The sequence below is a fragment of the Oncorhynchus mykiss genome, chromosome 29, assembly GCF_057628025.1.
Source record: "Oncorhynchus mykiss isolate SJ-2025 chromosome 29, ASM5762802v1, whole genome shotgun sequence".
NCBI lineage: Eukaryota > Metazoa > Chordata > Actinopteri > Salmoniformes > Salmonidae > Oncorhynchus > Oncorhynchus mykiss.
The window spans coordinates 44376140-44403087 of NC_143050.1; the positions used below are offsets into that span (position 1 = coordinate 44376140).

Genomic DNA, 26948 nt, shown 5'->3' on the forward strand with positions numbered 1-26948 from the left:
AGAACAAGTATTTAACACACTGCCGATTTTGCAGGTTTTCCTACTTACAAAGCATGTAGAGGTCTGTAATTTGTTTTATCATAGGTACACTTCAACTGTGAGAGACGGAATCTAAAACAAAATCCAGAAAATCACATTGTATGATTTTTAAGTAATTGATTTGCATTTTATTGCATGACATAAGTATTTGATATATCAGAAAAGCAGAACTTAATATTTGGAACAGAAACCTTTGGTTGCAATTACAGAGATCATACGTTTCCTGTAGTTCTTGACCAGGTTTGCACACACTGCAGCAGGGATTTTGGCTCACTCCTCCATACAGACCTTCTCCAGATCCTTGAGGTTTCGGGGCTGTCGCTGGGCAATACGGACTTTCAGCTCCTTCCAAAGATTTTCTATTGGGTTCAGGTCTGGAGACTGGCTAGGCCACTGCAGGACCTTGAGATGCTTCTTACGTAGCCACTCCTTAGTTGCCCTGGCTGTGTGTTTGGGGTCGTTGTCATGCTGGAAGACCCAGCCACGACCCATCTTCAATGCTCTTAGTGAGGGAAGGAGGTTGTTGGCCAAGATCTCGCGATACATGGCCCCATCCATCCTCCCCTCTACGGTGCAATCGTCCTGTCCTCTTTGCAGAAAAGCATCCCCAAAGAATTATGTTTCCACCTCCATGCTTCACGGTTGGGATGGTGTTCTTGGGGTTGTACTCTTCTTCCTCCAAACACGGCGAGTAGAGTTTAGACCAAAACGCTCTATATTTTGTCTCATCAGACCACATGACCTTCTCCCATTCCTCCTCTGGATCATCCAGATGGCCATTGGCAATCTTCAGACGGGCCTGGACATGTGCTGGTTTGAGCAGGGGGACCTTGCGTGCGCTGCAGGATTTGAATCCATGACGGCGGTCCCAGTTCTCTTCAGGTCATTGACCAGGTCCTGCCGTGTAGTTCTGGACTGATCCCTCACCTTCCTCATGATCATTGATGCCCCACGAGGTGAGATCTTGCGGAACTCTTACTGGTTGGTAGGTGATCAAATACTTATGTCATGCAATAAAATGCAAATGAATTACTTAAAAATCATACAATGTGATTTTCTGGATTTTTGTTTTAGATTCCGTCTCTCACGGTTGAAGTGTACCTATGATAAAAATTACAAACCTCTACATGCTTTGTAGGTAGGAAAACCTGCAAAATCGGCAGTGTATCAAATACTGTATGTATATATATATATATATGTATATATATATATATATATATATGTATATGTATGTGTGTGTGTGTATATCTCGAAGGAATGAGCGTTACACCGAGGCCTGTACTCTGGAGTAGGATCGATTTGGAGGTGGAGGGACCGTCATGGTCTGGGGCGGTGTCCCACCATCATCGGACTGAGCTTATTGTCATTGCAGGCAATCTCAATGCTGTTCATTACAGGGAAGACATCCTCCCTCATGTGGTACACTTCCTGCAGGCTCATCCTGACATGACCGTCCAGCATGACAATGCCACCAGCCATACTGCTCGTTCTGTGCGTGATTTCCTGCAAGACAGGAATGTCAGTGTTCTGCCATGGCCAGAGAAGAGCCCGAATCTCAATCTCATTGAGCACGTCTGGTACCTATTTGGATCGGAAGGTGAGGGCTAGGACCATTCCCGCCAGAAATTTCTGGGAATTTGCAGGTGCCTTGGGGGAAGAACTGGCAAATCTGGTGCAGTCCATGAGGAGGAGATGCACTGCAGTATTTAATGCAGCTGGTGGCCACACTAGATACTGACTGTTACTTTTGATTTTGACCCCTTCCCTCCCCCCTTTGTTCAGGGACATTATTCCATTTATGTTAGTGACATGTCTGTGGAACTTGTTCAGGTTATGTCTCAGTTGTAGAATCTTATGTTCATTCAAATATTTACACGTTAAGTTTGCTGAAAATTAACACAGTTTACAGTGAGGGGACGTTTCTTTTTTTGCTGAGTTTTATTTATATATATATATATATATATATATATATATATATATATATATATATATATATATATATATATATATATATTCCATCAATTTTTTTTTTGTACCGGGGGACCTTCAGACATGTCTTGTGAGGTATGTGGGTATTCTAGAATTAGGACGCATCCAATGCAACAACAAAAAACATCTCTAGCTAAAACTGTTTGATTTGTATGGGATGTTTTTTATTTTGCTTATTTGATTTCTGTGGGGGTGCAGACATCGACCTTGGGAGGTTAACCAATATGAGACCACATTTAGGATTGCACATTTAGCAAGTCACCAGCAGAGGGAGTTCCCTTTGAATCCATTGTTCCATTCACTGTGGTGGTGGTGCTCATATAATTTTACATACCTTCAGAATTAGCAGAGAGCCCACTCTGGAAATGTGATGTACTTGTGGAGTATATTGTTCCAAACAAAGTGTCTTAAAATAAACAAATTCAAAAGGTTAGTTTAATTAATGAATGTGAAAATTATATTTTAGATTCAAGACATACTTCATATTTTAAAGCACAGTATAAGTAGTATAATGGCACCAATATGTTGTCTTTATCACGTTCACAGGTCATATGGTTTTACAGAAGGCATGTATGTATAGGTCTAAAAAAATGACATTTTCATCATGATTTTAAAAAACGTGATAAAAATGTCAAAAGAATTTCAAACATCATTCCTCCCAATGAAGTTGGAAAACTATTAAACACCCTTTGCTGCACTCCTTTGTCCACACTGAAAATAGTCCTGGAACAGAGTGTTATGCATCCCAAATTAGCCCCGTTCTGATGTGTTCCGTTTTTACCATCCTCTCCGGAGTCTTCTCTTTGCAATTTGCACATTATTGACTTAAATGAGTTGTGTAATTTGCAAAACGTCGTTCCCAGGTGGGCCCTAACGAGGATCCAATGCTTGCAGCTGGACACCAATGTGCTACATTTGAGTTTTTTGCTCGAAGAACAATGCCAAAGTAGCCCCAGCCATCTCACATATTCAGCGCATGAAGAAACGCATTTGTAATTTGTTAAGGCTATTTTTAGGCTCGTAAATCGGCTTACTCTGATCGTAATTGTCTTAAATTAACATAATCTATATAGGATGCACTCATTGTGCTGTTGTCCCAACAAATGGCAGCCAATAATAACAGGTGTTAGTGTGGGCATGATGCATAAGCTATTATGGAATATGTACGTGTACAGTGCATTCAGAAAGTATTCAGACCCCTTGACTTTTTCCACATTTTATGTTAGTCTTAATCTAAAATGGATTAAAGTAATTTTTCCTCATCAATCTACACACTATCCCATAATGACAAAGCAAAAACAGATTTTTTTGCAAATGCATTAAAAAAATCAAAACAGAGCTTATTTACAGAACTACTCAGACCCTTTGCTATGAGACTTGAAATGTAGCTCAGGTGCATCCTGTTTCCATTTATCATCTTTGAAATGTTTCTCCAACTTGATTGGAGTCCACCTGTGGTAAATTCAATTGATTGGACATGATTTGGAAAGGCACACACCACTCTATATAAGTTGACACAGTTGACAGTGCATATCAGAGCAAAAACCAAGCCATGAGGTCAACGGAATTATCCGTAGAGCTCCGAGACAGCATTGTGTTGAGGCGCAGATCTGGGGAAGGGTACTAAGAAATGTCGCATTGAAGGTCCCCAAGAACAGGGTGGCCTCCATCATTCTGAAATGGAAGAACTTTGGAACCACCAAGAATCTTCCTAAAGCTGGCCGCCCAGCCAAACCAAGCAATCGGGGGAGAAGGGCCTTGGTCAGGGAGGTGAGCAAGAACCTGATGGTCACTCTGACAGAGCTCCAGAGTTCCTCTGTGGATATGGGAGAACCTTCCAGAAGGACAACCATCTCTGTAGCACTCCACCAATCAGGCCTTTATGGTAGAGTGGCCAGATGGAGGCCACTCCTCAGTAAAAGGTACATGACAGCCCGCTTGGAGTTTGCAAAAATTCACCTGAAGGATATGAGAAACAGGATTCTCTGGTCTGATGAAACCAAGATTGGCCTGAATGCCAAACGTCACGTCTGGAGGAAACCTGGCATCATCCCTACGGTGAAGCATGGTGGTGGCAGCATCATGCTGTGGGGATGTTTTTCAGCGGTAGGGACTGAGAGACTAGTCAGGATCAAGGGAAAGATTAACAGAGCAAAGTACAGAGATCCTTGATGAAATCCTGCTACAGAGTGCTCAGGACCTAAGACTGGGGTGAAGGTTCACCTTCCAACAGGACAACGACCCTAAGCACACAGCCAAGACAACGCAAGAGTGGTTTCAAGACAAGTCTCTGAATGTCCTTGATCTCTTGAGAGACCTGAAAATAGCTGTGCAGCGATGCTCCCCATCCAACCTGACAGATTGAGAGGATCTGCAGAGAAGAATGGGAGTAACTCCCCAAATATATGTGCCAATCTTGTAGAGTCATACACAAGAAGACTCAAGGCTGTAATCGATGCCAAAGGTGCTTCAACAAAGTGATTTCAGTTAACTTTCTTAAAAATTTGCAAAGAATGTTTCAAAAAAATTATTGATGTGTCATTATGGGGTGTTGTGTGTAGATTGATAAGGGGGGAAAAAACAATTGAATCCATTTTAGAATAAGGCTGTAATGTTACAAAATTTGGATAAAGTCAAGGGGTCTGAATACTTTCCGAATGCACGGTATGTCTGTACCTCTACCTAAATAATTTACTCTAGATTCTTGGCTAGGGTATCATGCCAGTCTTTGCTTTAGGGCAGATTGTTTTGATTTGTTTCTGATTGGTTTAAAGTTCTATGGGCTGGTGTGTGACTGGTTTTTGATTGGGTAACTACGGCGGGAACAGTGCACGGATTTCTCTCGCCTCTTTTTCCAAGTCTGCTATTACAAATATAGCTGTTAACTATGCACTGGGGAGAAGTTAACAAATACAAGAACCTTTCTCCTATTTTTCAACATTCATCCTCTCTCTGTTCTCCCTCCTTGTCCCTGTCAGATCGAGTCCCTCCCGCCGGATCTGTTCCAGTGCAAGAAGCTGCGCACCCTTAACCTGGGCAACAACTGCCTGCAGACTCTGCCCTCGCGCTTTGGCGAGCTGACTGGCCTGACCCAGCTGGAGCTGCGGGGGAACCGTCTGGAGTGCCTGCCCGTGGAGCTGGGAGAGTGCAGGCTGCTGAAGAGGTGTGGTCTAGTGGTGGAGGAGGACCTCTTTAACACCCTGCCCCCCGAGGTCAAAGAGCAGCTGTGGAGGGCCGACAAAGAGCCGGTCTGAGGAGAGACTCCAGAGAGCCTAAGGAGAGGAGGAAAGCGGGAGAGAGAAGGGGTATTTGGCAGTGGAGGATGATGTCATTTTAAATCAGCAGCCAACCTCCAATTTCTCCCTCCACCAGCCTCCATTGGTATCGGGAAGGAGAAAGGGGTGAGAGGTGTCAATATTTCTGGACGTACGTTTAGAGAAGGATGGTTGGTTGGTGTCTTGGCTTTACTGGTTTAATTAGTTTGTTTAGGTTCACAAGATGCTCTTTAACAGACAAACCAGACAGAAACCTCTCTGAGATCGAGGCCCTTTTTTAGTACTGAGTCGTCTCCGTATAGACAGAGACCACAAAGGGACAATGGGTTATAAAGCTAAGCAGTACCCCCACGGTTCCCCCATGTGGTAAAAATAAAAACACACACACACTCCTAGAACTCAGAAATATAGTATCTTCTGCCTAACTGATCCACTGCTAGAAAGCCAGTGGTCAACATGGAAAAGACGCTGTATGGGAGTGGAAGGCTCATGTAGCCTACCAAGCAATGTGTGTGTGCTCTGTTTTCCATCATTTTCACTTTAAAGTATACAGTCCACCAATACCAGCAGAATGTGTTTATCCAAACGGCAGTGAGAGGACACAGGATCCGACTGGCTTAAGGGAACACATCTCGATGGCAATACATCCAAAGCAGGGCCCTGTTCATTAGCCACCAAATGGAAGAAAATGGTCTGAAACAGAGTGACTATCAATAAGAAACACATATTTTTGTTTCCTGTTGCTAAATGTTTTGAAACGTTTGATACTGTGCCCTAATGAAAATTATCCAGATGTTTGCACTCCAAAACAGTGTCCATGGATACGGCATTGGCTCATACAGTACATGTTAGTGCAATATATTCTGCCGGGATATCGAAGAAGAGACATTTTTATCGATTGGACTTGGAGTAAACAACATAATTTGGAGGGCAATTTCCACCTCAGCTGATTCCTTCAAGACCAGCCAGGCAACTCTTGTTACTAATATGGCCTTACCTTTTGGGTGCTGTGCTGTACGTCCCACATTGTCTTTGATTAAAACCATAATGTTCATGATTTTGCTAAATATGCAGACAAATGTATAGCTGTTGTAAAACTGTTTCGAGCACAGGCATTGATGGTTTTATTTTTCTCACCAACTGTCCCAAGTTATATTAGGAGAGGAAAGCCTAACTTTGGAGGAAAGGGAGATTAATTAATCTTTGTTCACACAATAATTTTCATTTTATGTATAAACTACATATGTCATTTCCCTTTTCTCGCAATGTTACTTACCGAATAAAACTTTTCCTGCTAGGTGTTTTGAATCTAGCTCTGTTCTGAAAATTTAGCAGTTTTGCATTTGTTAGTAAAGGCTAGGGCCCAGATTTAAATGAATGGAGCAACGCTCACAGAGTAGGAGTCCATCAAAAGGAGCAAGAGATCCCAGAGCAAAGGCTCACTGGTCGAGACCAATGATGTATATAAACCCTGGATTGCTGATGCTAAAAATGCATTTGTATGTTTAGCCCAAATAATATAATTTAAAAGTATGCATTAAGGTGTACCAAGATGGAGGCGTGGTGGTTTCAACACAGCATCCCCAATTAGTAATCAAGTGTGTATATAAATAATTGGTTGAGACCAATGATATATATAAACCCTCAATTGCTGATGCTATGTATTGGCCATTGAGAGGCCACCGGAAGGTCATATTGGCACTCCCCAGTAGGAGCAGTCCTCTATAGGAATGCATGGAATTCTATAGTAAACTCAGCAAAAAAAAGAAACATCCTCTCACTCAACTGTGTTTATTTTCAGCAAACTTAACATGTGTAAATATTTGTATGAACATAAGATTCAACAACTGAGACATAAACTGAACAAGTTCCACAGACATGTGACTAACAGAAATTGAATAATGTGTCCCTGAAAAAAGGGGGGGTTAAAATCAAAATTAACAGTCAGTATCTGGTGTGGCCAGCAGCTGTATTAAGTACTGCAGTGCATCTCCTCCTCATGGACTGCACCAGATTTGCCAGTTCTTGCTGTGAGATGTTACCCCACTCTTCCATCAAGGCACCTGCAAGTTCTCGGACATTTCTGGGGGGAATGGCCCTAGCCCTCACCCTCCGATCCAACAGGTCCCAGACGTGCTCAATAGGATTGAGATCTGAGCTCTTTGCTCAGGGAGGAGGATGTCTTCCCTGTAACGCACAGCGTTGAGATTGCCTGCAATGACAACAATCTCAGTCTGATGATGCTGGGACTAGAGGTCAACCGATTAATCGGAATGGCCGATTAATTAGGGCCGATTTCAAGTTTTCATAACAATCGAAAATCGCCGATTTTGCAGATGTTTTTTTATTTTTTTTACTCCTTTATTTCATCTTTATTTAACTAGGCATGTCAGTTAATAACACATTCTTATTTTCAATGACGGCCTAGGAACGAGGCAGAACGACAGATTTGTACCTTGTCAGCTCGGGGGATCCAATCTTGCAACCTTACAGTTAACTAGTCCAACTCTCTAATCACCTGCCTCACAAGGAGGCTGCCTGTTACGCGAAAGCAGTAAGCCAAGGTAAATTGCTAGCTAGCATTAAACTTATCTTATAAAAAACAATCAATCAACGACTGTCGTTGCTCCAATGTGTACTTAACCATAAACATCAATGCCTTTCTTAAAATCAATACACAGAAGTATATATTTTTAAACCTGCATATTTAGCTAAAAGAAATCCAGGTTAGCAGGCAATATTAACCAGGTGAAATTGTGTCACTTCTCTTGCATTCATTGCACACAGAGTCAGGGTATATGCCGCCTGGCTCTTTGCGAACTAATTTGCCAGAATTTTACGTAATTATGGCATAACATTGAAGGTTGTAACAGGAATATTTAGATTCGTGGATGCCACCCTTTAAATAAATTACGGAACAGAACGTTTTGTTTTCGAGGTGATCGTTTCCGGATTTGACCTAATGCTCGTATTTGATATTTGATAGAGCAGTCTGACTGAGGGGTGGTAGGCAGCAGCAGGCTCGTAATAGTCAAAGGTATATGGTTTAGAGAGAAATAGTTGCCGTGTTATAATTCCTGTAATAACTTGCGGATGAACTTGAAAGGGGTTCCTTCGTTATTTTACCATTCATGTCTTGCATAGAGAATGTCTTGATCTACTTCAAATCAGGTCTGTGTTTTGTGCTTAAACCGCCTCGGCATTTTGATACCCGTGTAAATCTCACTAGGATAAGGTAACGTTTGTCAACATATTTTCATAAATCCACTCTACAAAAAAATTAATCTTCGCTTATATTTAGCCAATATTGATCAGAGTTACCTTGTCCTATGGATATCTACACAGTTATAAAATTGGCAAGGTGGTGTAAGCCTACACGAAACACAGACCTGATTTTAAGTGAATCTAAAAATATCCTATGGAATAAATGAATGAAGGAAACGCTTTTCAGATTTTGCTAGAAGGTGTCATGGGAATTATGACTCGCACTTTGGTAGTCAATTCTTACCATGTCCATTATTAAAATAGGATTTCCTGCATATAGAAATTATAGTTTTTGTTTTCAACATTCATCACAGGTAAATTAAACTCTATTTTTATTCAAACAGTTGAGAGTATTTGTCTCCTAAGCAGACTCTTCAGTATCATTGTCACTTCAGAGCTGTGTGTGTGTTTTACAGATGGCAGAGAAAAGCAGAGCACCAGTGTGGGACTATTACATGGAATTGGCACCAGGGAAAGCAAGGTGTCTTATTTGTGATAAAGATGTAAGCATGAGGTCAGCAACGGCTAAATCAAAAAATACCACCAACCTGTGGAATCACATTAGAACACTCATCCAAAAGCCCATATGTATTATAATAAGTTAAAATAAAAGTGTTAATTCAGTATTGTTGCAATTGTCATTATTACAAAAATGTGTATATATACAGTATATCACAAAAGTGAGTACACCCCTCACATTTTTGTAAATATTTGAGTAAATCTTTTCATGTGACAACACTGAAGAAATGACACTCTGCTACAATGTAAAGTAGTGAGTGTACAGCTTGTTTAACAGTGTAAATTTGCTGTCCCCTCAAAATAACTCAACACACAGCCATTAATGTCTAAACCGCTGGCCACAAAAGTGAGTACACCCCTAAGTGAAAATGTCCAAATTGGGCCCAATTAGCCATTTTCCCTCCCCGGTGTCATGTGACTCGTTAGTGTTACAAGGTCTCAGGTGTGAATGGGGAGCAGGTGTGTTAAATTTGGTGTCATCGCTCTCACACTCCCTCATACTGACTGGTCACTGGAAGTTCAACATGGCACCTCATGGCAAAGAACTCTCTGAGGATCTGAAAAAAAGAATTGTTGCTCTACGTAAAGATGGCCTGGGCTATAAGAAGATTGCCAAGACCCTGAAACTGAGCTGCAGCACGGTGGCCAAGACCATACAGCGGTTTAACTGGACAGGTTCCACTCAGAACAGGCCTCGCCATGGTCGACCAAAGAAGTTGAGTGCACGTGCTCAGCGTCATATCCAGAGGTTGTCTTTGGGAAATAGACGTATGAGTGCTGCCAGCATTGCTGCAGAGGTTGAAGGGGTGGGGGGTCAGCCTGTCAGTGCTCAGACCATACGCCGTACACTGCATCAAATTGGTGGCTGTTGTCCCAGAAGGAAGCCTCTTCTAAAGATGATGCACAAGAAAGCCCGCAAACAGTTTGCTGAAGACAAGCAGACTAAGGACATGAATTACTGGAACCATGTCCTGTGGTCTGATGAGACCAAGATAAACTTATTTGGTTCAGATGGTGTCAAGCATGTGTGGCGGCAACCAGGTGAGGAGTACAAAGACAAGTGTGTCTTGCCTACAGTCAAGCATGGGGGTGCATGAGTGCTGCCAGCACTGGGGAGCTACAGTTCATTGAGGGAACCATGAATGCCAACATGTACTGTGACATATTGAAGCAGAGCATGATCCCCTCCCTTTGGAGACTGGGCTGCAGGGCAGTATTCCAACGTGATAACGACCCCAAACACACCTCCAAGACAACCACTGCCTTGCTAAAGAAGCTGAGGGTAAAGGTGATGGACTGGCCAAGCATGTCTCCAGACCTAAACCCTATTGAGCATCTGTGGGGCATCCTCAAACGGAAGGTGGAGGAGTGCAAGGTCTCTAATATCCACCAGCTCCGTGATGTCGTGGAGGAGTGGAAGAGGACTCCAGTGGCAACCTGTGAAGCTCTGGTAAACTCCATACCAAGAGGGTTAAGGCAATGCTGGAAAATGATGGTGGCCACACAAAATATTAACACTTTGGGCCCAATTTGGACATGTACTCACTTTTGTTGCCTTCGGTTTAGACATGAATGGCTGTGTGTTGAGTTATTTTGAGGGGACAGCAAATTTACACTGTTATACAAGCTGTACACTCACTACTTTACATTGTAGCAACGTGTCATTTCTTCAGTATTGTCACATGAAAAGATATACTCAAATATTTACAAAAATGTGAGGGGTGTACTCACTTCTGTGATATACTGTATATACATTCTAAAAATCGGCCGATTAATCGGTATCGGCTGTTTTTTGTCCTACAATAATAGGTCTCGGTATCGACGTTGAGAAATCATAATCGGTCGACCTCTAGCTATAACACACCGCCCCAGACCGTGACGGACCCTCCACCTCCAAATCGATCCCGCTCCAGAGTACCGGCCTAACATAATCATATGTTGTGCTTTCACTGTAAAGCCTTTTTTGAAATCGGACATGATGGGTAGATTAACAAGAAGTTTGTCTTACATTTTCTGTATTGGACTTGTTAATGTGTGAAAGTTACATATTTCAAAAAAATATTTCTGAATTTCGCACACTGCCTTTTCAGCGGAATGCTGTCGAGGGGTTCCGCTAGCGGAACGCCTGCCCTAGAAAGGTTTTAAAGCCTTTACAATGAAGATCTGTGAAGTTACTTGGATTTTTACGAATTGTATTTGAAAGACAGGGTCCTAATAAAGGGATGTTTCTTTTTTTGCTGATTTTATTTCAATTAAATATTTCAACTACAAAATTGCATGTATTTAAGATTTGTTTTGTTTGTAGAAGCATAATCGCCCCCCCAAAAAAAGTGTACTTTAATATTATTAATCTCCAAAAATTTAAGGAAAATGTTTATATATTTTTTCATTTTCTATTTGTATGTTTAACTCACATAAGTTATTAAGCATTAAGGTGTCTGTAATTATAACACATGTGGCAAAAACAAATGTAGACATTTAATAAAGGCATTTCTATAGCTTATAAAATATATTTTTTAACGGTACCAAGATAAAGATACGGTGGCTTCAACATAGTGCCCCCTAACAGTCATCTAGTGAGTATATATAAATCGTTGTTTGACTACAGACATACTATAATGTCCAAGTATTCCTCTCTGACTTGTTCCAGGCTTTTTAGAACATTTGATAACAACTGCAAACAGGTACAGCTCTCAAACGGACTCCTGGTCATTCCTTGACAGGGCTGTTATGATTGATGACCAAAACTGATCTGAGTGCCATAGGATTTAATCTCAGGGCTTCACTGGAGAGCTCATTGATTCACAGCTTTAGTGTGGCGCGGGCTTGAAAGGGTGAATATGATAACAGTTAGCGCTGACTGACTTAGAGTAGGAAATAGAGATTCTGCAAATAAAACTGGATAATATATTTGAGTATATTTCTCTTCTTTGCTGTGGCCATATATAGATGTATATAATTAAAGTAATACTTTAACAGCCTTATAGCGTCACAAAAAATCCCCCCTCTTTGTGTAGGCCTCTTTATGTTCAGCTGAGGTGATGGTTACATGCTATTGTTTTGAATCACAACTACCTCTGCTTATGTACTGTTTTTACACTGTTAAAACATAATTTTTAATGAACTATTTGTATCTAACTCATCTCTAGCTTTTTATGTCCTTTCCATGCCCCTCTCCCAACAAGCAAAAATGTATATATGTTTTGTACTTGGCCTGACCTTCGACACAGTGGCAACACTTTCACCTTTGAGTCACAAGACTAGACTTTCCCCCCTAAATGCACATTGAACATCTATCCCCACTCCACTCCAGCATGTCACCATAGAGGGAACAGGCGAGTTAAAGAACCGATGGTGAGGTCAGCCAAGTGTTTACAGAGCTGTGTGTGTGTGTGTGTGTGTGTGTGTGTGTGTGACCTGCAGAAAATATCTGATTACATGATGACTCAGGCCCCTGTAGGAACGATATCTGGCTCTACATGTTGCCCTTAACGACAGATCTAGGGTCAGATTGCAATACTCTCAATTATGAGCTTAGTCATTGGGGAGATTAAATAGCATGTGATCTTGTATCAGTCTTTGGGGAAGATCCTTGCACCTACCCCCACTGTGCCGTCACTTTAGCTAGGTCGTTATACCATGGTCCCAACAGTTTATGCATACCCTGTAACTTTTTTTGTTACCTCCCATCAGCAATGTGCCGGTTTTTGCCTATTTTACATACAGTACCAGTCAAAAGTTTGGACACCTACTCATTCAAGGGTTTTTCTACATTGTAGAATAATAGTGAAAACAAACTATGAAATAACACATATGGAATCATATAGTCACCAATAAAGTGTTAAAAAATAAATATTTTATTTGAGATTCTTTAAAGTAGCCACCCTTTATCTTGATGACAGCTTTGCACACTCTTGGCATTCTCTCAACCAGCTTCACCTGGAATGCTTTTCCAACAGTCTTGAAGGAGTTCCCACATATGCTGAGCACTTATTGGCTGCTTTTCCTTCACACTGCAGTCCAACTCATCCCAAAACATCTCTATTGGGTATATTTTGAATTGTTTAACACTTGTTTTGCTTACTCCATGATTCCATATGTGTTATATCATAGTTTGTCTTCTATTATTCTACAATGAAGAAAATTGTAAAAATAAAGAAAAACCCTTGCATGAGTAGGTGTCCAAACTTTTGACTGTACATGTATATGTCCCCAAATTCCTTTATGTTTCTGCAGAATGACTGACAGCTTGCTTTCACAAGCAAAATTGTAATTCTCACAGAAATGGTCTTCAGTGCTCCATGGGATGCATGCCTTGCTTCGACAATCCTTTTGTGCATCCAGTGTGGGTGGAGCGCCCCCGTGTGAGCACTGAGTAGGCCTTAATTTTGTCATGTAAGAAAAAGGTTCTATGGTTGTGTATTACCATAAAAATATCATAAATGTCTGGCCATGAAGATTAGAGAAATTAACGGCATTCTCAATCCATAATTTGGGTTGTATGGTCTTGTGGTCTTTTACATAGTCTAAGCAGCATTGATGCTTCTCATGAGTATGTATTTTACATGTTTAGGAGTATAGTTTCTCAATTAGCAACTTATTGTTGAAATCCTAACAGTGATTCATAAACAGGCACTACCTCAGTGTTTCCTAAACTCGGTTCTGGGGAGGAAAAGGGGTGCACATTTAGCTTTTTTCCCTAGCACTACACAGCTGATTCAAATAATCCAAGCTTGATGAATAGTTGATTATTTGCATCAGTGGTGGGCAAAAACCAAAACGTGCACCCCTAGGGGTCCCCAGGACCGAGTTTGGGAAACACTGCACTACCTGCTAAAGTTCATGATAGAGTTAAAAAGTTCTCAAATTTTTAGGGAGGCTGAGATAGAAAACTGCTTTTTACTTTCATTACATAATGTACTTGGTTTAGCAACAAAAAGTGCAGGTGCAAAAGGTTGACATGGTACGATGGCATTAGTTAAATAATAGCTCAGCAGCATGACAAATGGACATGGACAAGGCATGCTCTCTCATTATTGGAAGGCCCATGGAAGTTCAGATTGTGTTTGTCAAACAATTTCGTTGTTTCTTATAAGCCATACATATTTGGGTGGTTGACAGGACAATGATACATATTTCAGTCAGCCAACTGAATGAGTTCATAGATGTTTTTACTCTGTTTTGTGTTCACTCTGATTGAAGGGTTGGGTTAAATGCGGAAGACATTTCAGTTGAGTCAACTGACTAGGTATCCCCCTTTCAATCTAGAACAGCGCTGGCTGGCATTGTAAGGGTCCGAGTGTGCTCTATGCTGGCTTTTGTCCAGTCAGGTTTTGGTTCCTCTCCTTCTTTTTTGATCATTGGATGGTCATATTCATCTCAACCTACACATTGTATGCTGCCCACAGTGGGCGGTACTATAATGTTCTTGTTTCATTTAAATGCAGAATATAACGTGGAACTGTGTCAAAAGTGAAAACAAATAAACAAATCTCTGTTTCTTCATCACCGTTATGGTTGCCCACTTTGTTTCCAAAATGAGTGAACACTATCTTTCTAAGTGGAGAAATGATGAATGCCCCAGACCCTTGTAACAGTGGGAGACTTTAGCCTTCACAACACCACGACAGGTGTTTTACCGCTCCCATTTTACTATTGTGATACATTATTTTAGTATTTATTTCCTGTAATGACATGTATGGCAAACAAAAAACATTTGATTTCAATGTGTTTTTTGAAAAAATGTACACAGTATATAATAATAAAAAGATATTTGGAAAAACTGCAGTTTTTTTCTTTGTAAAATCTTCCTGAGTTTTATTTTGTTACCAAACATTATCTGCAAAGTTCTTCCAGTAGATGTTTTTGTAAAATGTTCTGTGGAAATTGTTGAAAGTAGTCATTGTGCATAGTTATTTTTATTAAATTTTTCCATTACCATGGAATTGCCCAGATATACACTGCTCAAAAAAATAAAGGGAACACTTAAACAACACAATGTAACTCCAAGTCAATCACACTTCTGTGAAATCAAACTGTCCACTTAGGAAGCAACACTGATTGACAATACATTTCACATGCTGTTGTGCAAATGGGATAGACAAAAGGTGGAAATTATAGGCAATTAGGAAGACACTCCCAATAAAGGAGTGATTCTGCAGGTGATAACCACAGACCACTTCTCAGTTCCTATGCTTCCTGGCTGATGTTTTGCTTACAGCCCAACACCGTGCAGGACGTTTGGCATTTGCCAGAGAACACCATGATTGGCAATTTCGCCACTGGCGCCATGTGCTCTTCACAGATGAAAGCAGGTTCACACTGAGCACATGTGACAGACATGACAGTCTGAAGACGACGTGGAGAACGTTCTGCTGCCTGCAACATCCTCCAGCATGACCGGTTTGGTGGTGGGTCAGTCATGGTGTGTGGTGGAATTTCTTTGGGGGGCCGCACAGTCCTCCGTGTGCTCGCCAGAGGTACCCTGACTGTCATTAGGTACCGAGATGAGATCCTCAGACCCCTTGTGAGACCATATGCTGGTGCGGTTGGCCCTGGGTTCCTCCTAATGCAAGACAATGCTAGACCTCATGTGGCTGGAGTGTGTCAGCAGTTCCTGCAAGAGGAAAGCATTGATGATATGGACTGGCCCGCCCGTTCCCCAGACCTGAATCCAATTGAGCACATCTGGGACATCATGTCTCTCTCCATCCACCAACGCCACGTTGCACCACAGAATGTCCAGGAGTTGGCGGATGCTTTAGTCCAGGTCTGGCTCACTGTTCGTTGTTGGCATTTCCTGCCTAAGTTTGCCCACTTTGCCAATGAAGTACCATCGGTACCACCGGGGCCCCTCAGGGTTGTGTGCTCAGTCCCCTCCTGTACTCCCTGTTCACTCATGACTGCACGGCCAGGAACGACTCCAACACCATCATTAAGTTTGTCGATGACAACAGTAGGGCCTGATCACCAACAAGAGACCTGACCATGTGGTGCAAGTACAACATCTCCCTCAACGTGATCAAGACAAAGGAAATAATTGTGGACTACAGGAAAAGGAGGGCTGAGCACGCCCCCATTCTGTAGTGGAGCAGGTTGAGAAGTTCCTTGGTGTCCACATCACCAACAAAATAACATGGTCCAAGCACACCAAGACAGCCGTGAAGAAGGCACGACAAACCTATTCCCCCTCAGGAGACTGAAAAGATTTGGCACGGATCCTCAGATCCTCAAAAGGTTCTATAGCTGCACCATCGAGAGCATCCTGCTGGGTTGCATCACCTCCTGGAATGGTAATTGCTTGGCCGCAAGGCACTACAGAGGGTAGTGCGTATGGCCCAGCACATCACTGGGGCCAAGCCCTCCTTTGGCAAAGTGGGCAAACTTAGGCAGGAAATGCCAACAACGAACAGTGAGCCATTGTACTCAAAACAAATAATTAAAGAAAAGCATTGCAAGTTAGAATTTTAGTTAGTGTGGAAAAAGTTATTGACCAGTAATGACAAACCTCCTGGCATGGACAACTTCGATGGAAAGCTACTGAGGATGGTAGTTGACTCTATAGCCAGTCCTAGCTGTCATATCTTTAATCTGATCTTTAATCTGAAACCAAAGTCATTCCATTACCCAAGAGTGGTAAAGCAGCCTTTACTGGTTCGAACAGCAGACCTATCAGCTTGCTGCCAGCTCTTTGCAAACTGTTGGGAAATAATGGTGTTTGACCAAATACAATGTTATTTCTCTGTAAACAAATTAACAGACTTTCAGCATGCTTGGGGTGGCAGGTAGCCTGGTGGTTAGGGCGTTGGACTTGTAACTGGAAGGTTGATGGATCAAATCCCCGAGCTGACAAGGTAATAATCTGTCATTCTGCCCCTGAACAAGGCAGTTAACTCACTGTTCCTAGGCCATCATTGAAAATAAGAATTTGTTCTTAACTGACTTGCCTAGAGGTAAAATAAAAAAATAAATGCTTATAGAGGTCACACAACATGTTCTGCACTGACACAAATGACTGATGATTTAAAGATATTTAAAATAAGAAGATTGTGAGAGCTGTCCTGTTAGATTTCGGTGCAGCCTTGATATTATTGACCATAATCTGTTAAGAAAACTTAAGTGTTATGGCTCTTCAACGTCTGCCATATCGTGAATTCAGAGCTATCTAATATAACTCAGAGGGTTTTCTTCAATGGAAGCTTCTCTAATGTCACATATGTAAAGTGTGGTGTACCGCAGGGCAGCTCTCTAGGTCCTCTACTCTTTTCTATTGTTACCAATGACCTGCCACTGGCATTCAAAAAAGCATGTGTGTCCATGTATGATTCAACCAGATCACTAGTGTAAAGTACTTAAGTAGAACTTTCAAAGTATTTTTACTTAAGTATTTTTGGGGGGTATCTGTACTTTACTATTTATATTTTTGGCTACTTGTACTTTTATTTCACTACATTCCTAAAGAAAATAATGTACTTTTTACTTTATACATTTTATACACTTTATACATTTTCCCTGACACCCAAAAGTACTCATTACATGTTGTCCAGGAAAAGGGTCCAAATCACACACTTGTCAAGAGAACATCCCTTGTCATCCCTACTGTCTCTGATCTGACATACTCACTAAACACAAATGCTTTGTCCTGTCCAGAATGCACCTATTTATGTCTGAGTGTTGGAGTGTGCCCCTGGCTATCCGTCAATAAAAATAATAAACAAGAAAATTGTGCCATCTGGTTTGCTTAATATAAGGAAGTTGAAATTATTTACACTTTTACTTTTGATACTTACAGTGCCTTGCGAAAGTATTCGGCCCCCTTGAACTTTGCGACCTTTTGCCACATTTCAGGCTTCAAACATAAAGATATAAAACTGTATTTTTTTGTGAAGAATCAACAACAAGTGGGACACAATCATGAAGTGGAACGACATTTATTGGATATTTCAAACTTTTTTAACAAATCAAAAACTGAAAAATTGGGCGTGCAAAATTATTCAGCCCCCTTAAGTTAATACTTTGTAGCGCCACCTTTTGCTGCGATTACAGCTGTAAGTCGCTTGGGGTATGTCTCTATCAGTTTTGCACATCGAGAGACTGACATTTTTTCCCATTCCTCCTTGCAAAACAGCTCGAGCTCAGTGAGGTTGGATGGAGAGCATTTGTGAACAGCAGTTTTCAGTTCTTTCCACAGATTCTCGATTGGATTCAGGTCTGGACTTTGACTTGGCCATTCTAACACCTGGATATGTTTATTTTTGAACCATTCCATTGTAGATTTTGCTTTATGTTTTGGAACATTGTCTTGTTGGAAGACAAATCTCCATCCCAGTCTCAGGTCTTTTGCAGACTCCATCAGGTTTTCTTCCAGAATGGTCCTGTATTTGGCTCCATCCATCTTCCCATCAATTTTAACCATCTTCCCTGTCCCTGCTGAAGAAAAGCAGGCCCAAACCATGATGCTGCCACCACCATGTTTGACAGTGGGGATGGTGTGTTCAGCTGTGTTGCTTTTACGCCAAACATAACGTTTTGCATTGTTGCCAAAAAGTTCAATTTTGGTTTCATCTGACCAGAGCACCTTCTTCCACATGTTTAGTGTTCTCCCAGGTGGCTTGTGGCAAACTTTAAACAACACTTTTTATGGATATCTTTAAGAAATGGCTTTCTTCTTGCCACTCTTCCATAAAGGCCAGATTTGTGCAATATACGACTGATTGTTGTCCTATGGACAGAGTCTCCCACCTCAGCTGTAGATCTCTGCAGTTCATCCAGAGTGATCATGGGCCTCTTGGCTGCATCTCTGATCAGTCTTCTCCTCGTTTGAGCTGAAAGTTTAGAGGGACGGCCAGGTCTTGGTAGATTTGCAGTGGTCTGATACTCCTTCCATTTCAATATTATCGCTTGCACAGTGCTCCTTGGGATGTTTAAAGCTTGGGAAATCTTTTTGTATCCAAATCCGGCTTTAAACTTCTTCACAACAGTATCTCGTTCTTCATGATGCTCTCTGCGCTTTTAACGGACCTCTGAGACTATCACAGTGCAGGTGCATTTATACGGAGACTTGATTACACACAGGTGGATTGTATTTATCATCATTAGTCATTTAGGTCAACATTGGATCATTCAGAGATCCTCACTGAACTGAATGGGGCTGAATAATTGTAGAAAAATTTTAGAAAAAAAAAATTGGGGGAATAAATATGATTATTGATAAAAAAAATATGAAAAAAATATATACATTTACAAAATAACATGGGTAACTATTTACACACTTTCAATATTTGGAAGACCCTCAGTCCTCTATCAAATAAAATCTATTTATATAGCCACAGCCTAAAACCCAAAACAGCAAGCAATGCAGGTGTAGAAGCACGGTGGCTAGGAAAAACTCCCTAGATAGGCAAAAAACCTAGGAAGAAACCTAGAGAGGAACCAGGCTATGAGGGGTGGCCAGTCCTCTTCTGGCTTGTGCCTGGTGGAGATCACAGTTGTTGTAGAGGGTACAACAGGACAGCACCTCAAGAGTAAAAATGAACAGTTTAGGGTTCCATAGCCGCAGGCAGAACAGTTGAAACTGGAACAGCAGCAAGGCCAGGTGGACTGGGGACAGCAAGGAGTCATCATTGCCAGGTAGTCCTGACGCATGGTCCTAGGGCTCAGGTCCTCCGAGAGAGCTAAAGAGAGAATTAGAGAGAGCATACTTAAATTCACACAGGACACCGGATGAGACTCCCATTCGGAGTCAGTGTCACTGTGAAAGAAAATGTTCGGTTAGAATAGTTTCACATATGAGCCCTTTATCAACAGGTATAATAAACAGATAGAGTACAGGGAACATAAGGTTGAATATATTATTATGACCTGCTACATCCACTTTCTCTATTATATTATGACAGACCAGCTAGATCTACTGTCTTTATTATATTACAACAGACCAGCTGTATCTACTGTCTCCATTTCACTTTGGCCATTGTTGTGGGCCTGCCCTCCCCTCAATAGCCTCAAATAGGCCATTTCATGTGGGTTGGGGTGGAGCGGCAGACACACGCATCTCACATTTCATGACATTACATGTTTATATATTGCTTCTAAAATAAAAAAAATCACAAATAATATTTTATATTATTAATTTCAAACAAGGGCATTAGCATGATAAGAACTTACCAGTCCAAAACAATGTCCACTCCCGTTCAAAAAAATATTCCTCCACAATCGCTAAATGAATCGTCCTACAACAATGTCTCACTTTCCCAATCAATTTATTCTAAAATTGTGTGTACATCTGTATATCCTAGACTTAGAATTTGCTTTCCCTGACTTAGTCGCCATAATGATTGATATATAAACAGCTGAATCTGCGTGTTTTCCAAACAATGCAGTGCGTAATATGTGTTTCTCCTTCCGGTATGAAACTTCAATAGCGAATGACTCTCGTTACGCTGGAGCTTACTACATGGGTTGGTCTTGCAACACATAAACATGACCTATTGCCATTTAGCTCAGCTCATTGGCTATCTACCCAGCTAGATTTCAAGACGATCAGTGGTCATTGGGTTAAAAGACAGTCAATCAACGAAACAGCGGGCAAATCATTGGTGCACAATGATGTCATGACTTGTCTTCCAATCGTTTTTTTTTCAGTCAATACGTCCCGCGAAATGGCCCATCACGTTTGATTGTGTTACAAACAAACCAGTTGATTGCAGTGAAACCAAACATGACTGGAAAAGTCACGTTCTGTGTGGGTTATTTACCTGGAATGTGTCATCGAAAATTGAATGAGACGGAATTCACGACACAAGCGGTTCACAAAATGTTTTGTGTTAGGCTATAAAAATGGATTTTATCAAACAAAAGATCAGTCATTGTGTAACAATGAGCATTGGAATTCCAAACAGATGAAGATTGTCAAAGGTAAACTATTTATTTTAATGCAGTTTGTGATTATGTTACGCCTGTGCTGGTTCATTTTTTTTATTTTTTATGGGGCTCTATGCTGAGATAATCGCATCGTATTCTTTCGCAGTAAATAATTTTTTAAATCTGACAACGCAGTTGGATTAGCAAGATTCTAGGCTTTCGATACATGTGAGACACTTGTATTTTCATGAATGTTTAATATGACTATTTATGTAGCGATCACCGTATGTTGTGGAATTTCAGCCCGCTAGCGGATTCCGTGCGCAGAGAGGTTAAAATAGAATGTACGCACACCACGCTGCGCCTTGGTCTCACTCATACGACGATCGTGACAGAAGATCCCACCAAAAATGGACCAAGCAGCGTGTACAGGAGGAGTGGACTTGGGAGGAGATCCTGGATTGAAAAGGACCCTGGACACAGGCTGCGGAGTTTCGCTGTCCTAAGGTGGAGATAGAGGCAGCGAAAGCGGAATGGCGACGATACGAGGAGATAGCTCAAAGGAGCAAGCACAAGAGGGAACCCCAAGAAAAAAATTTGGGCGCACATGGAGCCTGTCAGGGAGTCGAGTGAGGAGCTTGACGCAAGATTCCAGCATTGAGAGCGTGGCAGAGCGGCATGCTGAGGTGCATGACATCAGCCCGGTGCTACCTGTACCGGTTCCCACGCATAAGGTCTCCAGTGCGCTTTCACAGCCAAGTGCATCCTGTGCTAGCTTCCCGCACTTGCCGGGCTGGAGTGAGCAGTCAGGAAGGGTTGTGCCAGCTCTGCGCTATAGAACTCCAGTGCGCCTCCACAGTCCAGTACGTCCTGTGCCTCCTCTCTGCTCTCGCCCTGAGGTGCGTGTAACCAGCCTGGTACCACCAGTCCTGGCACCACGCATCAGGCCTCCAGTACGCCTCCACAGTCCAGAGCTTCCGGCGACAGTTCCCGGTCCAGAGCTTCCGGCGACAGTTAGGTAAAGCTCCGCCTTATCTCAGTTCACTGGTCACGATGGCAACACCCACCCGAAACACGCGCTCCAGCAGGTGTATCTCACTGATCATCCCTAAAGCCAACACCTCATTTGGCCGCCTTTCGTTTCAGTTCTCTGCTGCCTGTGACTGGAACGAATTGCAAAAATCGCTGAAGTTTGAGACTTTTATCTCCCTCACCAACTTCAAACATCTGCTATCTGAGCAGCTAACCGATCACTGCAGCTGTACATAGTCTATCGGTAAATAGCCCACCCATTTTTACCTACCTCATCCCCATACTGTTTTTATTTATTTTCTGTTCTGCTCTTTTGCACACCAATATCTCTACCTGTACATGACCATGTACATGTTAATCTGCAAAATTGTAATTATTCGCCTACCTCCTCATGCCTTTTGCACACAATGTATATAGACTCTCCTTTTTTCTACTGTATTATTGACTTGTTAATTGTTTACTCCATGTGTAACTCTGTGTTGTCTGTTCACACTGCTATGCTTTATCTTGGCCAGGTCGCAGTTGCAAATGAGAACTTGTTCTCAACTAGCCTACCTGGTAAAATAAAGGTGAAATAAAAAATAAATAAAAATAAACATACCTCTTGTGTCTGAGCCGTTGAATTGCAACTCTACTTTGTGTCTATACTGACGCTTAGCTTGTTTGATTGCCTTGCGGAGGGAATAGCTACACTGTTTGTATTCGGTCATGTTTCCGGTTACCTTGCCCTGTTAAAAAGCAGTGGTTCGAGCTTTCAATTTCGCGCGAATGCTGCCATCAATCCATGGTTTCTGGTTTGGGAATGTTTTAATCATTGCTGTGGGTATAACATCGCCGATGCACTTTCTAATGAACTCGCTCACTGTCTGTCTGTAGGCTGGAAGCAACAAAATGGAGTCGTGGTCAGCTTTTCCGAAAGGAGGGCGGGGGAGGGCCTTATATGCAACGTGGAAGTTAGAATAACAATGATCCCGGGTTTTTACCAGCCCTGGTTGCGTAATCGATATCCTGACAGAGTTTAGGGAGTCTTGTTTTCAGATTAGCCTTGTTAAAATCCCCAGCTACAATGAATGCAGCCTCAGGATATGTGGTTTCCAGTTTACATAGAGTCAAATAAAGTTTTTTCAGGGCCATCGATCTGTCTGCTTGGGGGGGAATATATACGGCTGTGATTATAATCGAAGAGAATTCCCTTGGTAGATAATGCGGTCAAAATTTGATTGTGAGGAATTCTAAGTCAGAAGGACTTGAGTTCCTGCATGTTGTTATGATCACACCGCGTCTCGTTAATCGGCTGGTTAGAGGGGGTGAGGTACACACTGTTCTCAGCCAAATGATCCCTTCCATGCATCTAGATAGCATCTGTGATCACCTTCTCCATAACCTCGAGAGAGGACAGACCAGAACAACAATTTAGTTTAGGGAATTTCTGATTCAGGAAATCCAGACAAACTATAGTGATTCTTCCTTTAACCTTTTGCGACGGGCAAACCCGTATCCGGGAACGTAATCATAGCCTCAAACGCATTAGCATAACGAAACTGACATAAATACCCCTATAAACTTTTCCTATTCGTGAAAATCGCAAATGAAATGAAATAAATATATTCAAACACAATCTTAGCCTTTTGTTAACAACACTGTCATCTCAGATTTTCAAAATATGCGTTACAGCCAACGCTAGACAAGCATTTGTGTAAGTTTATCATGGCATAATGCTATGCTAGGCTCTGCTGGCAGCAGGCAACATTTTCACAAAAATAAGAAAAGCAACCAAATTAAATCATTTACCTTTGAAGAACTTCGGATGCTTTCACTCAGGAGTCTCCCAGTTAGATAGCAAATGTGTTACGGTGCGTGAATGAGGACCCAAAAGCGAATTAACGTAAACAGAGCTTCTTTAATAACAAAACATACGTAGGCTCAGATGGACCGGCAGATTCCGACAGGACAGGACAAGGTTGCAGCAAACATGACGATAGTCTGGTTCAGGCATGAATAACACAAACAAGAATCCGACAAAGACAGAAACAAAAACAGAGAGAGATATAGAGGACTAATCAGAGGGAAAAAGGGAACAGGTGGGAAAAGGGGTGACGAGGTAGTTAGGAGGAGACAAGGAACAGCTGGGGGAAAGAGGGGGAGAAAAGGTAACCTAATAACGACCAGCAGAGGGAGACAGGGTGAAGGGAAAGGACAGAAACAAGACACAACATGACAATACATGACAGTACCCCCCCACTCACCGAGCGCCTCCTGGCGCACTCGAGGAGGAAACCTGGCGGCAACGGAGGAAATCATCGATCAGCGCACGGTCCAGCATGTCCCGAGAGGGAACCCAACTCCTCTCCTCAGGACCGTACCCCTCCCAATCTACTAGGTACTGATGACCACGGCCCCGAGGACGCATGTCCAAAATCCTACGGACCCTGTAGATGGGTGCGCCCTCGACAAGGATGGGGGGGGGGGGGGAAGACGAGCGGGGGCGCGAAGAACGGGCTTGACACAGGAGACATGGAAGACCGGGTGGACGCGACGAAGATATCGCGGAAGAAGAAGTCGAACAGCGACAGGATTAATGATCTGGGAAATACGGAACGGACCAATGAACCGCGGGGTCAACTTGCGAGAAGCGGTCTTAAGGGGAAGGTTCTGAGTGGAGAGCCAAACTCTCTGACCGCGACAATATCTAGGACTCTTAGTTCTACGCTTATAAGCAGCCCTCACAGTCTGCGCCCTATAACGGCAAAGTGCAGACCTGACCCTCTTCCAGGTGCGCTCGCAACGTTGGACAAAAGCCTGAGCGGAGGGGACGCTGGACTCGGCGAACTGAGATGAGAACAGCGGAGGCTGGTACCCGAGGCTACTCTGAAAAGGAGATAGCCCGGTCGCAGACGAAGGAAGCGAGTTGTGGGCGTATTCTGCCCAGGGGAGCTGTTCTGACCAAGACGCAGGGTTGCGAAAAGAAAGACTGCGTAAGATGCGACCAATAGTCTGATTGGCCCGTTCTGCTTGACCGTTAGACTGGGGGTGAAAGCCGGAAGAGAGACTGACGGAAGCCCCAATCAAACGGCAAAACTCCCTCCAAAATTGAGACGTGAATTGCGGACCTCTGTCCGAAACGACGTCTGACGGAAGGCCATGAATTCTGAAAACATTCTCGATGATGATTTGTGCCGTCTCTTTAGCAGAAGGAAGCTTAGCAAGGGGAATAAAATGAGCCGCCTTAGAGAACCTGTCGACAACCGTAAGAATAACAGTCTTCCCCGCTGACGAAGGCAGTCCGGTGACAAAATCTAAGGCGATGTGAGACCACGGTCGAGAGGGAATGGGAAGCGGCCTGAGACGGCCGGCAGGAGGGGAGTTACCGGACTTAGTCTGCGCGCAGACCGAACAAGCAGCCACGAAGCGACGCGTGTCATGCTCCCGGGTGGGCCACCAAAAACGCTGGCGAATGGAAGCAAGCGTACCCCGAACGCCAGGGTGGCCGGCTAACTTGGCAGAGTGAGCCCACTGAAGAACGGCCAGACGAGTAGGAACGGGAACGAAAAGAAGGTTCCTGGGACAAGCGCGCGGCGACGGAGTTTGAGTGAGTGCTTGCTTTACCTGCCTCTCAATTCCCCAGACAGTCAACCCGACAACACGCCCCTCAGGGAGAATCCCCTCGGGGTCAGTGGAGGCTACTGAAGAACTGAAGAGACGAGATAAAGCATCAGGCTTGGTGTTCTTAGAGCCCGGACGATAAGAAATCACGAACTCGAAACGAGCGAAAAACAGCGCCCAGCGCGCCTGACGCGCATTAAGTCGTTTGGCAGAACGGATGTACTCAAGGTTCCTATGGTCAGTCCAAACGACAAAAGGAACGGTCGCCCCCTCCAACCACTGTCGCCATTCGCCTAGGGCTAAGCGGATGGCGAGCAGTTCGCGGTTTCCCACATCATAGTTACGTTCCGACGGCGACAGGCGATGAGAAAAATACGCGCAAGGGTGGACCTTGTCGTCAGAGAGGGAGCGCTGAGAAAGAATGGCTCCCACGCCCACCTCTGACGCGTCAACCTCGACCACGAACTGTCTAGAGACGTCAGGTGTAACAAGGATAGGAGCGGATGTAAAACGATTCTTGAGGAGATCAAAAGCTCCCTGGGCGGAAACGGACCACTTAAAGCACGTCTTGACAGAAGTAAGGGCTGTGAGAGGAGCTGCCACCTGACCGAAATTACGGATGAAACGACGATAGAAGTTCGCGAAGCCGAGAAAGCGCTGCAGCTCGACGCGTGACTTAGGGACGGGCCAATCAATGACAGCCTGGACCTTAGCGGGATCCATCTTAATGCCTTCAGCGGAAATAACAGAACCGAGAAATGTGACGGAGGAGGCATGAAAAGTGCACTTCTCAGCCTTCACAAAAAGACAATTCTCTAAAAGGCGCTGGAGGACACGTCGAACGTGCTGAACATGAATCTGGAGTGACGGTGAAAAAATCAGGATATCGTCAAGGTAAACGAAAAAAAAGATGTTCAGCATGTCTCTCAGGACATCATTGACTAATGCCTGAAAGACAGCTGGAGCGTTAGCGAGGCCGAAAGGAAGAACCCGGTATTCAAAGTGCCCTAACGGAGTGTTAAACGCCGTCTTCCACTCGTCCCCCTCCCTGATGCGCACGAGATGGTAAGCGTTACGAAGGTCCAACTTAGTGAAAAACCTGGCTCCCTGCAGGATCTCGAAGGCTGAAGACATAAGAGGAAGCGGATAACGATTCTTCACTGTTATGTCATTCAGCCCTCGATAATCTATGCAGGGGCGCAGGGACCCGTCCTTCTTCTTAACAAAAAAAAACCCCGCTCCGGCGGGAGAGGAGGAGGGGACTATGGTACCGGCGGCAAGAGCTACAGACAAATAATCTTCGAGAGCCTTACGTTCGGGAGCCGACAGAGAGTATAGTCTACCCCGGGGGGGAGTGGTTCCCGGAAG

General features: G+C 43.1%; 1 protein-coding gene across 2 annotated transcripts in view; it reads left to right on the plus strand.

Annotated features, from left to right (window-relative positions):
• LOC110509497 (volume-regulated anion channel subunit LRRC8A) overlaps positions 1-26948 on the plus strand; it is a 79417-nt gene that overhangs the window by 35093 nt on the left and 17376 nt on the right. Inside the window, exon 3 of one of the 2 annotated variants that reach the window (XM_021590392.3) lies at positions 5007-6600. The exons of the other annotated variant lie outside the window; for it this stretch is intronic. Coding sequence (XP_021446067.2) covers positions 5007-5282 — 276 coding nt within the window. The 3' untranslated portion in view covers positions 5283-6600. Of the gene's footprint in view, positions 1-5006; positions 6601-26948 lie in introns of those variants that run through there. 2 annotated transcript variants of the gene reach the window in all.